This window comes from Lynx canadensis, chromosome A1, assembly GCF_007474595.2.
Source record: "Lynx canadensis isolate LIC74 chromosome A1, mLynCan4.pri.v2, whole genome shotgun sequence".
In the NCBI taxonomy this organism is placed as follows: Eukaryota; Metazoa; Chordata; class Mammalia; order Carnivora; family Felidae; genus Lynx; species Lynx canadensis.
In genome coordinates, this window is record NC_044303.2 from 145,444,181 (window position 1) to 145,458,896 (window position 14,716).

At 33.6% G+C, this 14,716-nt stretch overlaps 1 protein-coding gene across 5 annotated transcripts in view; it reads right to left on the minus strand.

Moving 5' to 3' along the window:
• SSBP2 (single stranded DNA binding protein 2) overlaps positions 1-14,716 on the minus strand; it is a 316,776-nt gene that overhangs the window by 181,880 nt on the left and 120,180 nt on the right. For all 5 annotated transcript variants that reach the window (XM_030323957.1, XM_030323938.1, XM_030323963.1 and 2 more), the window contains exon 4: positions 12,646-12,730. In XM_030323957.1, the coding sequence (XP_030179817.1) occupies positions 12,646-12,730 (85 nt within the window). The remainder of the gene's footprint in view (positions 1-12,645; positions 12,731-14,716) is intronic.

Sequence of the window (14,716 nt, forward strand, 5' to 3'; positions counted from 1 at the left end):
AAAAAGAATAAGAAAGGGAAAATATTTTAAGCTAATAATCTGATTCAAAAGAAAATCAGAACGCAGACAGCCTATCTCACATTTTAAATATATAATGTGGACAATTTACCTACGTTGGAATAGTTAGGAAAGTCCTCATTGAACAGGCAGACTTTTACTTGTACGATTTGTTATGCAAAGGATTTAAGAGGATAGCCTATCTTTTTCCATGGGTAGAAAATGCTTAAGTTTATCAATGTTTAATAGAATTCAAATTTGGAAAAGAAGCCCAGGAGTTTGATTCAGAGAATGTCTGGGAAACAATCGGAACAGGAAGGTTCCTAAGCAAGAGGAATCATTTTTGTTCTAGAAACAAGCATCTCTCAGATAAGAAAGAGGCCTCAGTATATGATCTAACTGGATGCACCACTTTGACACAGGAAAATATAGGAGCTGGTCAAGAGCAAGTGAAGATGGTAATAAAAAGCAGAAAGTTTCCCTCAGTAACACTGCCAAGAAACTGAAGAAACTAATACCAAACATTCATTGAAAACACAAAAGCTTAGTTTCTCTCACCAGCAGAATTAGCCTGGAAGTCTCAGCAAGTGAACAAGCTGATGGAAAACTAAATGTCAGGCAGCTGAAGGGGCAGGAAAAGAACCTTTGAGGGACGGTCAGCTAGCAAAGTGCCCTCCTTATTCATTGCGCCCTCCAGGAGAGACCACTTAGAAAGTGAGAGGTTTCCAAGCACACCACAAGTTCTAAAGGACCAGGCAGAGGTGCCAGCTCAAACCTACCTTGGTCTGAACTTGAGCTCTCAAGCAATCAAGACAGGAGTTAGGTAAGAATGATTCCCAAATAGGAGACTTAAAATGCCCCACCCACTCCACTCCCCCACCCCACCAGCCCCTCAAGTAAGTAAATGTAAATAAATAATCTCACTGGGAATGTGGACATGGAGATGAAACCAAGTAACTTCTATTTATATTTCAAACATAAAATCCTGCTGAGATTCCCAATTCTCTGCAAACTTCCCAGTGTTCATATTGTTACTTTATGTATGTCTCTGTAGTGAATAAAATTAAAATCCTAGACATAAAGAAAGGAGTAGGCCCTGTGGAAGGAAAAACTGACAAAGGAAAATAGTGAAAAAAGATCAAAGGTTATGTTTATCGTCTGGAAAAGATAAGAAGAGTACATAGGAAGGTGACCTGTGATAGGATAGGTTTACAGATTTAATTTATAGCAAGCTCCCAATGTCCTTTCACAAGAATATCCCAGGTTAGAGAAAAAAGGAAAGAAGATAGTCTAGTGTATGGGGCTATCTGTTGATGAGATTTGCACAAGGAAAACATCCCCATAATTTCTAATACACATTAAAGTGTCCTATTGTAAGCAATACAGAAGTCATTTTTGATATCTAAAGATTTTCCATTTCTCTTAGTATTTGGGCTTTTGTCCATAATAAAAATTATAATATGAATTCAGCTCTGAAATATTTTCCTTTATTTTCTCTTTTCATGTCTATCTCAGAGCTGACAAACCAAGGATAATGATGATAGGAGGGCTAAGATAAGGTGATACGGAAGATAAGATAATGATCAAGGAAAAGCAAGAAAAAGGAATATTGAATGGGTCATATATGAGCAGTACAATGTTCCCATGGAAGTAGGGCACTTCGTTTATAAATAGCATGCCTCAAGAATTTAGATTCCTTCATCAAATATTGAGTACCAATTAAGTATGACACTAGACTACAAAATTGAACATGATATATTTTTACAGCCTATATGTTTACTTCCCTTAGGTATGAGAACTTTTACATTGCTCTTAATAAGCAATTCAATACATGATTGCTAAAACAAAGTTGTAATGAAGAAAGAGAGCTAACATATAGAGATTTCCCTATTAATCTAAGTTTCAAAAACTTCTGGAAGAAGTCATGGATCATTTAAGTCCATTTAGTTTTCCTCCTAAATCTGAATCTACTTCTCCCCCTATACAATACATGACTGCTTTCTAAAATGAAATTATGGCCTATAAAGATCATTCAGGCATTGACAATGCTTGAGTCTTAAGTCTTGCTTCAAAAACCATAAACAGCTTTTGAATATCTTAGGAACTCAACATAGTACATTAATACCAAACAAATTTTATTAGTTGCCCTAGAGTTCAAATTAGAAGTACCTGAACTAGTGAACAGATCTGAGAAATTTCCTGGGCTATATAGAACACACCAGGCAAGCTATCTAAGTGAGTCTACCCTTAGTGTGATAAGTGTTTACCTTTCACTGAGTGGTACTTTCCCCTTGTCTTAATGTTAGCTCCTTCCTTCCTATCACCCCCTAAATGTGGGCTTTTTTTTTTTTTTTAATAAATTTCCACCCCCAGGCCTCAATTCTTTTTCTTTTTTTTAATGTTTATTTATTTTTGAGAGAAAGAGAGAGAACAAGATGGGAAAGGGCAGAGAGAGGGAGACAGAGGATCCGAAGCAAGAGAGCTCGATGTGGCGCTCAAACTCACAAACAGTGAGCCCAGGCCTCAATTCTTAATTCACCTTTTTTCTCTCATTATTAAACCCATTCTTATAGCTGAATACACTTTCTCTATGTTCTTCCTTCCAAATTTCAGATTTCTGCTAATGGCATCACAAAGTCCATCGGTAGTGTTGACTACAAATTCAAAAAATTTTTATGTCTTCCTTGATTCTTATAACTCTTCTTTATTATCCTTCATTTTCATCTTTCATTTTCAATTTCAATTGCTGCTACCCTCATTCGAAGGCTTTTCAGCTCTTACCAAGACTGTTAGGAAAGCCTCTCCCCAGTTTTCACCTTTAGTCCTTTCCCTTTCTTCAGTTCCTCTCACACAATGCCCTCATATTAATCGTCCTAAAATATAATTTACTATTTTTTGAATATGCTCAAAAAATGATTCTCCATTGCAGGCATAACAAAAGTTTCATCTAGTATAGTTGAAATAGTTATCAGTGAGTATTTGGAAAACCTGAGTTTTCCTCACAAAACCTTTCTCAACTTTTAAACAATGGCATATCATTTACTTCTCTGGGTACCAAATTCCCTATCTAGTAAAATAAGTAGGTTGGACCAAATAAGCATTTTCAAACTCTTTTATTTTAAATTGTTGGACTGTTTTGGGTTCTGACACTGGCAATATATAAAAAATAAAGAGACACAGAGATAGAGAGACAGAGATGCTTATTTAAGAGTCTTACCAAGAACCCATAAGGAAGAGTTCTTGAACCCTGCAGGGGGTAAAGGAAGACAGATGCAGAAACAGCTGTGAAAGGCTGTTGTGACATGATAAAGACTTGAACTTAAGCATCTGCAGTGAGATTAGAGAGGAGAAGACATGCATAAGGAATGTTTAGGCAATAGATTTGACTGGTTTCGATGACTAGTCAAGGACAAAGGAGAACAATCACCGGGATTAAAAAAAGATTCATTTATGGCATGCGTAATGACTTAAATGGAGATTCACTCCATTTAATTAGAAAGAGAAAATTGAAAGAAATGGGAAAGGAGAACTAAACTGCTTCAGTTAAAACAGAAGAGGCCAAGAGCCTCTCGTCTACGGTGTTCTCTTCCTTCTCACCTCTAGGCCAAGAGTCTGGGAAACTCAACATAAAAGCAATGGCAGGATAATTTCATAGTGTTCTCACAGTTTTAAAATTTTACTATCTGTTAGCTAAGCATTAATCCTGTGTTTGATTTTTCTACTCCATAGTCAAACAGCTCTGCTTACTATTCCCTAAGTACACCTTATATTTTTCCAATGTCAACCTGTTTCTCTGATATACCCTCTCACACACATCTCTTCTCATCCAAATCCTAGTTGTCATTCAAAAGTCAGTGCACATTCAGATTATTTAAACTCATACAGTATAACAGGTATTATCTATATTATACTCATAACAACTAACTCATGATATATAGCTCATATACCTGTCCAAATTATGAATCCCTAGAGAGAGAAATATTTATGTCTCTGCCTCTTACACAGCCTCAAAGTAACTTGTATATAAACGGGTTCTCAAAAAAGAGTTAATAAAGAAATGGCAGAATGATTCTAAGTTATATCTACCAAAATCACTCGTCTCAGTGATAATTCTGCATAGAATTACACTGATGAATAGTTGTACACCTTTTTTCTTTAAAAATCTAGATATTTTAATGTATCACTATTTATCTATCTATCTATCTATCTATCTATCTATCTATCTATCTATTTATTATTGAGAGAGAGCGAGCGAGCAGGGGAAAGGGGCAGAGGGAGAGAGACAGAACCCAAAGTATACTTCATGCACAGCACAGAGCCCGATGCAGGGCTCAGTCCCACAACCCTGGGATCATGATCTGAGATGAAATCAAGAGTCAGATGCTCAATTGACTGAGCCACCCAGGCATTCCAAAATACCACACATTTTAAAGTTAAAGTTTGACTTTCATAAGAAAAATCATAAAAACCACTTAAAAAATATCTGTACCTTCTTTTTGAAGAGATTGTGACAATTTCCTTTTAGAAAGTTCAAAGATTCAGAAGTTAGCGTCTAAACTTTGACAACTGACAACATCTATCTACTGTGGCTGGCTGCGAATAACTCCCTGTATTATAATAGTTGTTTGTGGTTTTAAACCCAAGAGACAGAGTAAAGTATCAGGTCATATTTGGGGGGGGGGGAGCCCTTTATACTCAAAATAAATGGAATCAAATGTATAAATATTTCATGAAGTCTGAAAACAGATAACACATTCTTATTCATACAAAATAGCATGTCACATCATTATAGCCCTGCCCATTAATTCTTGGCTAAGTAACTATTTTTTTTTTTAATTTCTAGTATATATTCAAAGATACAACACCTAAATTTGTGAGGCACTTATTTTTTTACAAAAGAGATGTGGACCCCTAACCTCACTACCAATGCCCACAAAATCCAAGAAATACAATAGTAATTAAAAACTAGATTGGGGTAAAGTAAACATGATTTTTTCCAGTATTTTTAATTTTTTTCCCTCTTATCAAAGGAAAAAGGAATAAAAACAAGGTAAGACTTTCATAAAGTTGTATTAAGTTGTCTACAAAATACAGCAATTTTGGGGAGGACTTTTTTTGTTGTTGTGTAAAGATTTAATTTTTAAGTAATTGCTACACCCAACATGAGGCTGGAACTCACAACCCCAAGACCAAGAGTCACACACTCTACCAACTGAGTCGGCCAGATGCCCCCCAAAATATACCAATTTTAAATCAAGTCGTGTAACATATAAACAGAAAACAAAGTGGTTACAGAAATATTACACTACAAATCTAAAGTATTTAGACACATTTTGTTTTTCCTTTTAAAAACCTCTAAAATAACTTATTTCATATGACTTTTAAATTTATGAATTTCATATCTCTAATAGTACATTAGAATTATATATTATTTTTGAAAGAGTATCCTATTTCTATCAGTTTTGCTTTTATGTTATTACTCTATGGCAACATAATCACAGGTAGTATAATATCAGCATCAAAAATAGTAAAGAAGGGGCACCTGGGTGGCTCAGTCAGTTAAGTGTCTGACTTCAGCTCAGGTCATGATCCCGTGCTTAGTGGATTCAAGCCCCAAATCAGGCTCTGTCCTGACAGCATGGAGCGTACTTGGAATTCTCTCTCTCTCTCTCTCTCTCTCTCTCTCTCTCCCTCCCTCCCTCCCCCCCTCCCTCCCTCCCTCTCTGCCCCTTCCCTGCTTGTGCTCTCTGTTTCAAAATAAATAAATATCTAAAAAAAAAAAGATGAAATTCCTTTAAACCATATACTTTGAAAAACTAAATTATGTTTCACAATGAAACAAGCTGTCAATAAAATCATACTTATTATGTTTATCTCTTTTCCATATTAGTTTCTCCATTTATTTCTTTAAGGATTTTGTAGTATCTATCTAATGCTAGAAATTACGGTTAAAATTTTTTTTAAGTTTATTTATTTATTTTGAGGGGGTGTAGCGGCTGACAGAGAGGGAGAGAGAGAATCCCAAGCAGGTTCCCCATTGTCAGCGCTGAGCTCAATGCCAGGCTTGACTCAGGGCTTAATCTCATGAACAATGAGATCACTACCTGAGCCGAAATCAAGAGTCCGACGCTTAACCAACTGAACCACCCATGTTATAAAATATTTTTAAGTAGAATTCTTCCAAAATGCCTATACTTTTTTTGCTTGTCTCCTATTATTCATGTCTTCTATCAAATGACTGACATAACATATTGCCCTACAGGAAATCCCCAGGATCAAAAGAAATAAGAAACATAGCTGATATAGTTATCTGCAGTACTTTGAAGCCACCCAGAAGCATTCCTAGGCACAGTGACAAGCTGGGATTACAGACACACAGATACCACATGTAAAGTGGTAGACGTGCTTCTTCAAATGGACACAGCTTACACAAAAACAAAAACAAAAATAAACAACTTACCTTATGCTAGAAAGAATATAAGGTGGTTTATAAAGTTTACACATTGCAAAAGAAATTAAACTAGATCCTATCAGAAATGAAAACAATGGTAGAAACAAGACAGCATATAAGGTGAAAAGTGAACCTGTTGAGGTGAACAAATGCGTATATACTGACTGATAAACATTGATACACACCTACAACAGTTTTTATTATCTTAATGGATTTTAAATGTAAGTTTATTTGTTCCTATCCTATTGAGAACTCTCGTTTAGGGGTGCCTGGGTGGCTCAGGTGGCTAAGCATCCGACTGTTGCTCCGGTCATGATCTCACGGTTCGTGAGTTCAAGCACCCCATGAGGCTCTGTGCTGACAGCTCAGAGCCTGGAGCCTGCTTCAGGTTCTGTGCCTCCCTCTCTCCCTGCCCCTCCTCTACCCATGTTCTGACACTCTCTCTTTCTCAAAAAAAAAAAAAAAAAAAAAAAGAATAAACATTAAAAAAACAACAACTCTATACTGTGTAGGAGAATTATAGCCTAATGTGATACATTAATTTGAGCAGGTACTAATTACAGCTACTATACACTGAAAACAACCCCCATCCGATGTTATGTGTACTTGCCATCTCTCTCCATAGTCTTAAATACACATTCTGACTGATCTAACAATCTAAGACTATAACATGTTTCTCCATGTAATTTACTACTTGACATTTCAAACTTCTTGAGAAAAGATCTCTTTCACTAGATGGTAGCCCATGAGAATAGGGATTGTATCTATTTTGTTCACAGCTAGATTCCCTAGTGCCATGCCTCCTGAGATATAAAGGCTTTGCTACCTGCTTTGATTCATTTGTTATGTCTTTAAAGATTACTGTCTTATCTAAATTTGTTTTGAAATACAAAATGAATAAAGGTAGTATTAAATGACCTTCCTAAAACTACATATCCAGTTACATTGAACTAAAAAATAACAAAAACTTCTTAGATAATATTTTATTTAATCATTCATTTATGTAAACACCACACATTATTTGAACATCTCATGTCAGGCACCATGCCGGGCACAGGGGATGAAAAAGACAAGACAAAGCCTCCTCCCTGAGAAAGCTCACCAATCATTAGAGAAAACATTCCATTATAAAAATCTAATATACAGGAATATCAGGGAGGTACACAGAAGATGTTATCATAGCAAAGGGTGTACTTAACTCTCTGCAATAGTTTTTTTTCTTTTTAGAAAAATGTATTTTTTTAATTGAAGTATAACTGATATATAATATTTTAGTTTCAGGTGTGCAAAATGGTGATTTGACATTTATATACATTACAAAATGGTTACCATAAGTGTAGTTACTATCTGTCACCATACAAAGTTATTATAAAATTATTGACTATATTCACTATGTTATACTTTCTACAGAAGTATTTTCCTATATATGATTATCTGCAAAAACAATTTTCATAAGGTATGAATAAAAACATTATTCTCCTATTGTTTTATTTATATAATATTACATGTTGTGTATCATTTTTTAAAAGTATCCTATCATGACAAACCTATAACATAATCCTTTCTAGATGTTATAAACATTCTCTTAGGCAAGAATACAAAAATCAGCATCATGTTATCAACAATCACAACTTAAGCCTACAACTTTATCTGAACATTTGAACAACTTAAAATCTCTCCAGTCTACCAGACTTACAGACTACTATATTCTGTTAACATTTATGGAACTATCTATTATTTGACAGACCTCAGGGAAAAACAAATCGAATACTGTGCTCTCCAAGAGCACATTGTAATAATGTGATTTCATTACCACCACACTAAAGCAATGATATATTTTGGCTCTATCACTGCTTTAGGACAATTAAGGAATCTTCATTCATACCAGAGAACTAAAATTATAATCACTGTATACATTTCTCATTAAGTTTAATAGTATATATTGATAGTTTTCTTAGGAAATGAATGAAATTAGAAACGAATTGTTAAATAAAACAACTCTATGTTAATCTGAAGCACAAAAAAAATCTAGTAAATATTAATTAATTCCATGTAAAAGCATTGCCTGTGATTTCAGAGTAAAACAGAAACATACTAATGGGGAGAAAAGAAAAGCTAGTTCAATAAACATTACAAGTTAGCATGTATTAGTTTTAATCATGTGAGGTGATGGCTTACTTTTAATGATAATATTGTAGCATCTAATAATAATTTTACAGCTCAGATAAACCTAGTTTTCACTCAGGATAAAAATTACAGTACCAAGTTAGTTATCTCCCAGTAATGTGGCAAAATAATGGCTCCATAGTAAAATCTCTATACCCTCTCATATGATAAATTCCCAATTATTAAACTTTCCTCCAGAATTTCTGATCTTATTTTCCACTCCCCTCTAGAAAATCAACAGGTAGACATAACTTCACACTATCTACCATAGCAGAGAAGAAACAGATTTGTTTAGAGATCATCACTGTATTTTCCTGCCATCAGTTCTCAAAGAGGAACCTTAGCAATACCCGTAAATACTTTGGAAAATACTGTGTTTATTCCTTTCTAAAGTTAATTACCTTAACTATATTTTAATATCTTGCTATTTTAACATTTTTCAAAATTACAAATATAGAAAAAATACAAAATAAATGTATGGCATTTTTATGAAATATTATAAAGCAAGCACATGGTTATTATAAATTAATCATCACCATGGTCATGCAAAATACAATTTTGCCAAATATCTCAAAAGCCTTTTCCATGAGCCCCATCCCAATCATAACCTCTTGCCATTTCCCATATTCTAACTTGTATAATAATCATTTCCTTGTGTTTTCTCTTTGTCACCCAAAAGTGCATGCCTGTACACTATTTACTGTTGATTTCCAAATGTGTCATTATTTTACAAATAGCACTGCATATAGATGCTAAATATTTAGTACGTTTTAAATATAAATCCAAGAAGATCAAGGTTTTACTCATCTTAAATGTTTTATTTTGTTTTCACTTTTTCTCACAGGAAGTATGAACAGGTAATTTTTTGAGGGAAAGGGTATGAACATTGCATCAATGATCACTTGACAAATAAAATAACAGAGTGACAAAAATCCATATTCTAAAGAGGTCAAAAAACAACCCCCCCCCAAAAAAAATATTAAAATAAAAGCCAAAAATGTTTCTGGGATAATAATTACTAAAAAAAGAGTTTATTAAAAGTTATACAATGGCCTAAAAGTTACATCTATTCAGTTTATAGATCATATGTACACATATATATGTATGTGTATATGTGCACATACAAAAAGCAAAAGTCTTTCATAAATGCCTACAGCATTTAAAAACACAGAACCACCTCAAATATGTGATATTTTACTAAATTAGTTATTTTCTAATTTCAAAGAGACATTGTAAGGTAGTCACTGAAAGGTAAAAGTTTCTCTGTTTTAAAATAAATTTCCCGAATATAAAATTAACTGTAAGTATTTGGAAAATACAGAAAGTATTTTGCATAATCCCAATATCAAAAGGTAATCATTTTTAACATTTTAGGCTATTTTTTAATTAAAAAGATTATTCATTATTCACCTCATTACGCCTCTATCATTTCTTTTAAAAAAGTAGTCTATTTTTCATTATCCATTATCAATCATATAAACAAAGACTATAAAGTAACAAGACTATTTTTTAAACATATGAGAATTTATGCATGCAAGTACTTTTTTATTCTAAAGATGAAGCTCTTGAACAAAATATTTTCAGAATGCTCCTTTGAGAGCTTCCTTGAAAGGCAGTAGGTATACATATCAATTACTATTACAGAAATGGTCCCATCATGAACTCTAATAAAGAAATACAGAATTCTAGAATTTTGCCACAATCTTATTGTTTGTTCCTGTTTCCCATTTTCTTCCCTGAGTCTTTCAAATTTCTATATATGCACATTAAACATGAATTGTGTTGATTATTTTCAGAAACTATCTACTATTAAGAAGTCAGGAAATCCTACTCATGAAAATTACCATAAAATTATGCTACAAAAAAATGTATTTCTAAAAATCCAATTATAACATAAAATTATGTAAGTCAACCTCTTCACAAACCTTCATTTAAAAGACAATTTTGGAGACATATTATCACTGAAACTAAACTGGCTTAAAGGTATAATAAAAATGCTGCCTAAAATAAATCAAATCTCTTAAAACTAATATTTAAGATAAAATTAGAAAACATCTGATAAAGCATGTGCTAACATTCATAATGAATTATAAAATCCAAATACTTAATTTTTTTCTAAACTACATTTTTTAGGACCAAATTACATGCTAACGGATTATTCTTCCTTGAAAATCTATTCTACTTTCAATTGTACTTCTAGCCAATGCTCATGCTCAAAAACTTTGGAATTTTAAGTGGGTTTCTAAAGCTAACAAGTGTGAATATTCTCTGAGATACTGAAAATGCCTCATGAATGCAAAATGAATAAGACAATGATGATGAGGATGATGATGAGGAAGAGGTGGAGGAGGAGGCTAAGACAATGATGATTTATCTAATGCTTCTAAGACATGCTAAATTAGTTCAGTATTCCCTGTAAGATCTCTATGGTAAACAGTAGGGTGCATTTTTCTATACAATGGAATTTTGAAAAATTATTTACATAATTAATTCCTTAAAATGTAGATTCACAAATATTATTGTCCTTTGGGGTAGAATACTGGCACTATCGAATGCCATCTAGTTGTCAAAATTATTGGGTATTTCAAAAATGTTTCCCATGAATGGCAGGTCAAAGCTAGACATGTCTTTTTGGTGTAGGAGATAGATGAGATGCAAGTATCCCACTCTAGCCAGATTCCTTATCATCATCATGGTTGGATCTCTGCTCTACTTTCTGCCATAAATACTGTGTCCTAGATTCTGCCTTACCTGGATTTTCTCTACATTTTCTTTACATGCAAAAGCATCCGTTTCACTCACTCACCCAAGAGCTATTGTTTGGTACGGAGCAAGCTTTATGAATACAATCAATGTCAGATGAGGCAAGCACAAGCAGTCACTTTAATCAGCTTAGTACACAGTTAAAGTATTACACAGTCCCTGCCAGATGCCCAAACTTTCCCTTCTCTTCAGCCTGCACACTGTTCCTAGTGCTACTTTTAGGGCTGTAATTCTCCTGGCTATTTCAACGCTTTAGTCTGAGACTGAAGTATGTCATTTGGAAGAACAAGGTCTTTTTCCCTTTTGAGTCCTGGTTTTGGTTTTTAAGGCTATTCACACAGAATGATGTCCCCCTTCCACCAAGTAAACAAATAACAAATAACCCTCTGGTTAAGTTTTAGGTAGTTACCATCAGATATCTCCTCAGGTTCCAGCCCCATTTCCACCTCCTCCAAGCTAAGGACATTGGGTTTCCTTCCTCCCAAACTCAAGATGTCCTTCCTTTATGGTCAATTCTACAAACAGTATTTCCCCAGACCCGTCACAATACTATCTTATTCTTAAATGCAATTTTTCCCTAAAAAAAAATTTTGTTTTTTTCCCCCCTCCTATTTTCTACAATTCTACTTCCTAATACCATCAACTCTCTAAAATCACATTTGCAGTTATTCTAACAAAATTCTCAATATACATCACTTAGCCAGGGACAATCTACTGTCCTCCACTCAGAATTAAAAAATTAAAAAAAGTTTTAAAAATCACAATTTCATTTTTGCATAGCATCTTTTGCTGTTTCCCTTAATTCACAATAAGTTTTAGTTGTAGAAATTAATTCAGTATAAAGGATAGTTTTGATATGTAACCGAAAGGTATAAAAAAGAAGAAAATAGTATCTTTATGTATTTTTTAAATCTTACGTGCAAAAGAGAAACTTATCATTTGTAGTATTCTCATGACTCCTTTTGTAGAATAAAGAATTACTACTTCATTTTTATAAATCTGAAATTTCACAAATCAGGCATGCTTGAAGGTAAAAAAATACGTTTAACAACTTGGAATTAAGACTAACCTTGTATCTTAAGCTTTTCAACAAGACAAACACTCATTTGTATTTCGCTTTAAAGTTATAACTCTAATTTTTAAGAAAAAAATAACACCCAGTTTCTTAAAACCAAAGAAAAAGAATAGATGGTCCAATGAATTTTTCAAGAGTAGTGGTTAAAAAGAAAACTAACAATATAACTTAGTTCAATTAAACATTAACTCACATAATCATGGAAGGCTTTTGCTTCACTTGAATGCTCACATGTTTCCCGTCTTTCTGGAGCTGCACAGTAGAGATCCCAAAATACACTAAAAAAGTAATTATGGTAACATTAAGAAAAGCAGATAACACCAAATGAGAGATCAAAATTCCAAAAATAGAAGACATGTATTACTCTTTATACAAAATGTGTTTTCTTCTTCAGGACAAATGTTTCTATGAAAGATTTAAATCAAGCAGGGTTCTTCCTGCAATAACATCTTTCAGAAATAGCTATGTTTCAGAAATGCTAAGATTTTTCTCTAAAAAAAAATTAAAACATCTTTTAAACTGTCATTTTAACTTATCTGTTTATATAGCTTAAACACATGATTGAAATAATTACAATGCCTTTCACAGCTTCCCCATAAAAAAAAAAAACAGTAAATAATATCCTAATTTAATCATTAAGGAATAAAGTGACACATTATTTTTTTTCAAGGTAATTTTGTTTTCCAATTACCAGGCCAATATCCTGACCATTTAATCACACTGTTCAAACAAATACATTTTCCTAAAATATTCTCTTTTTTGTCCTTGCAATTACCAAAATAGGTTAGTAATTTTGAAAATTCAAAAAAATCCATGGTCTCTTTTTTCCCCTCCTATTCAAAAACAATGGGAATAAGTAAGGTGGAACCGGTTGGGAAAAATAATTATACTGCTTACAAAATTATGTCTCTGATCATCCTTCCATCAATGAAATTAACAATGAGCATGAGCAAAGGATTCAAATTCAGGAAAGCAAATATCTAGAAACACTGGCAACAAAGGCAATTATACTGATCAACAGAAATCTTTTTTTATTATACATTTCCCACTCTACAGAAATGGAAAATAGACTAATCAATTGGTTAAGAGCACAGGTTTTGGAACAGGACACTTGTCAGAAGCCAGCTCTGTAAATTAATTACTAGCTCAAATTGCTTAAACAGATCAGAAACACAATTTCCTCCTTTCTATTAAGGGGATTGTTTCTATAAAATGGGATTGTTGAGAAAATTAAATTATATAACATAAATCCAGCATCTGACAGAGTAAGCATATTATCAATAATATAATCAACACTATGATTAGCTTGCATTAAAGTTTAAAATGCATACATATTGTTAGGACTATCAACAATAGCCAAAGTATGGAAAGAGCCCAAATGTCCATCGATGGATGAATGGATAAAGAAGATATGGTATATTGGGGCGCCTGGGTGGCGCAGTCGGTTAAGCGTCCGACTTCAGCCAGGTCACGATCTCGCGGTGTGTGAGTTCGAGCCCCGCGTCAGGCTCTGGGCTGATGGCTCAGAGCCTGGAGCCTGTTTCCGATTCTGTGTCTCCCTCTCTCTCTGCCCCTCCCCCGTTCATGCTCTGTCTCTCTCTGTCCCAAAAACAAATAAACGTTGAAAAAAAAAATTTAAAAAGAAGATATGGTATATATATACAATGGAGTATGACTCGGCAATCAAAAACAATGAAATCTTGCTATTCGCAACTATGTGGATGGAGCTAGAGGGTATTATGTTAAGTGAAATTAGTCAGTCAGAGAAAGACAAATATCACATGACTTCACTCATAAGAGGACTTTAAGATACAAAACAGATGAACATAAGGGAAGGGAAGCAAAAATAATATAAAAACAGGGAGGGGGACAAAACAGAAGAGACTCTTACATATGGAAAACAAACAGAGGGTTACTGGAGGGGTTGTGGGATGGATTAAATGGATAAGGGGCATTCAGGAATCTACTCCTGAAATCATTATAGCCGCTACATGCTAACTTAGATATAAATTTTAAAAAATAATTAAATAAAAATTAAAAAAAGGAAAAAGAACATAGATGGTTAAGTATTGGCATTAAAAAAAAAAAAGATAAATTAAACCTGGCCTCTTTGGTTTGACCCTTGGAGACTCAGCCTGAATCTCTCTCCACAGCTAGGAGAAAACATTCTGTAGGCCTTATAACACAACTAGTTCAGTAAAATAAGATTATCTTCAACAGTAAAAAATATGAATGATTGAGTACTGCCATTTAATTTCCTTTGA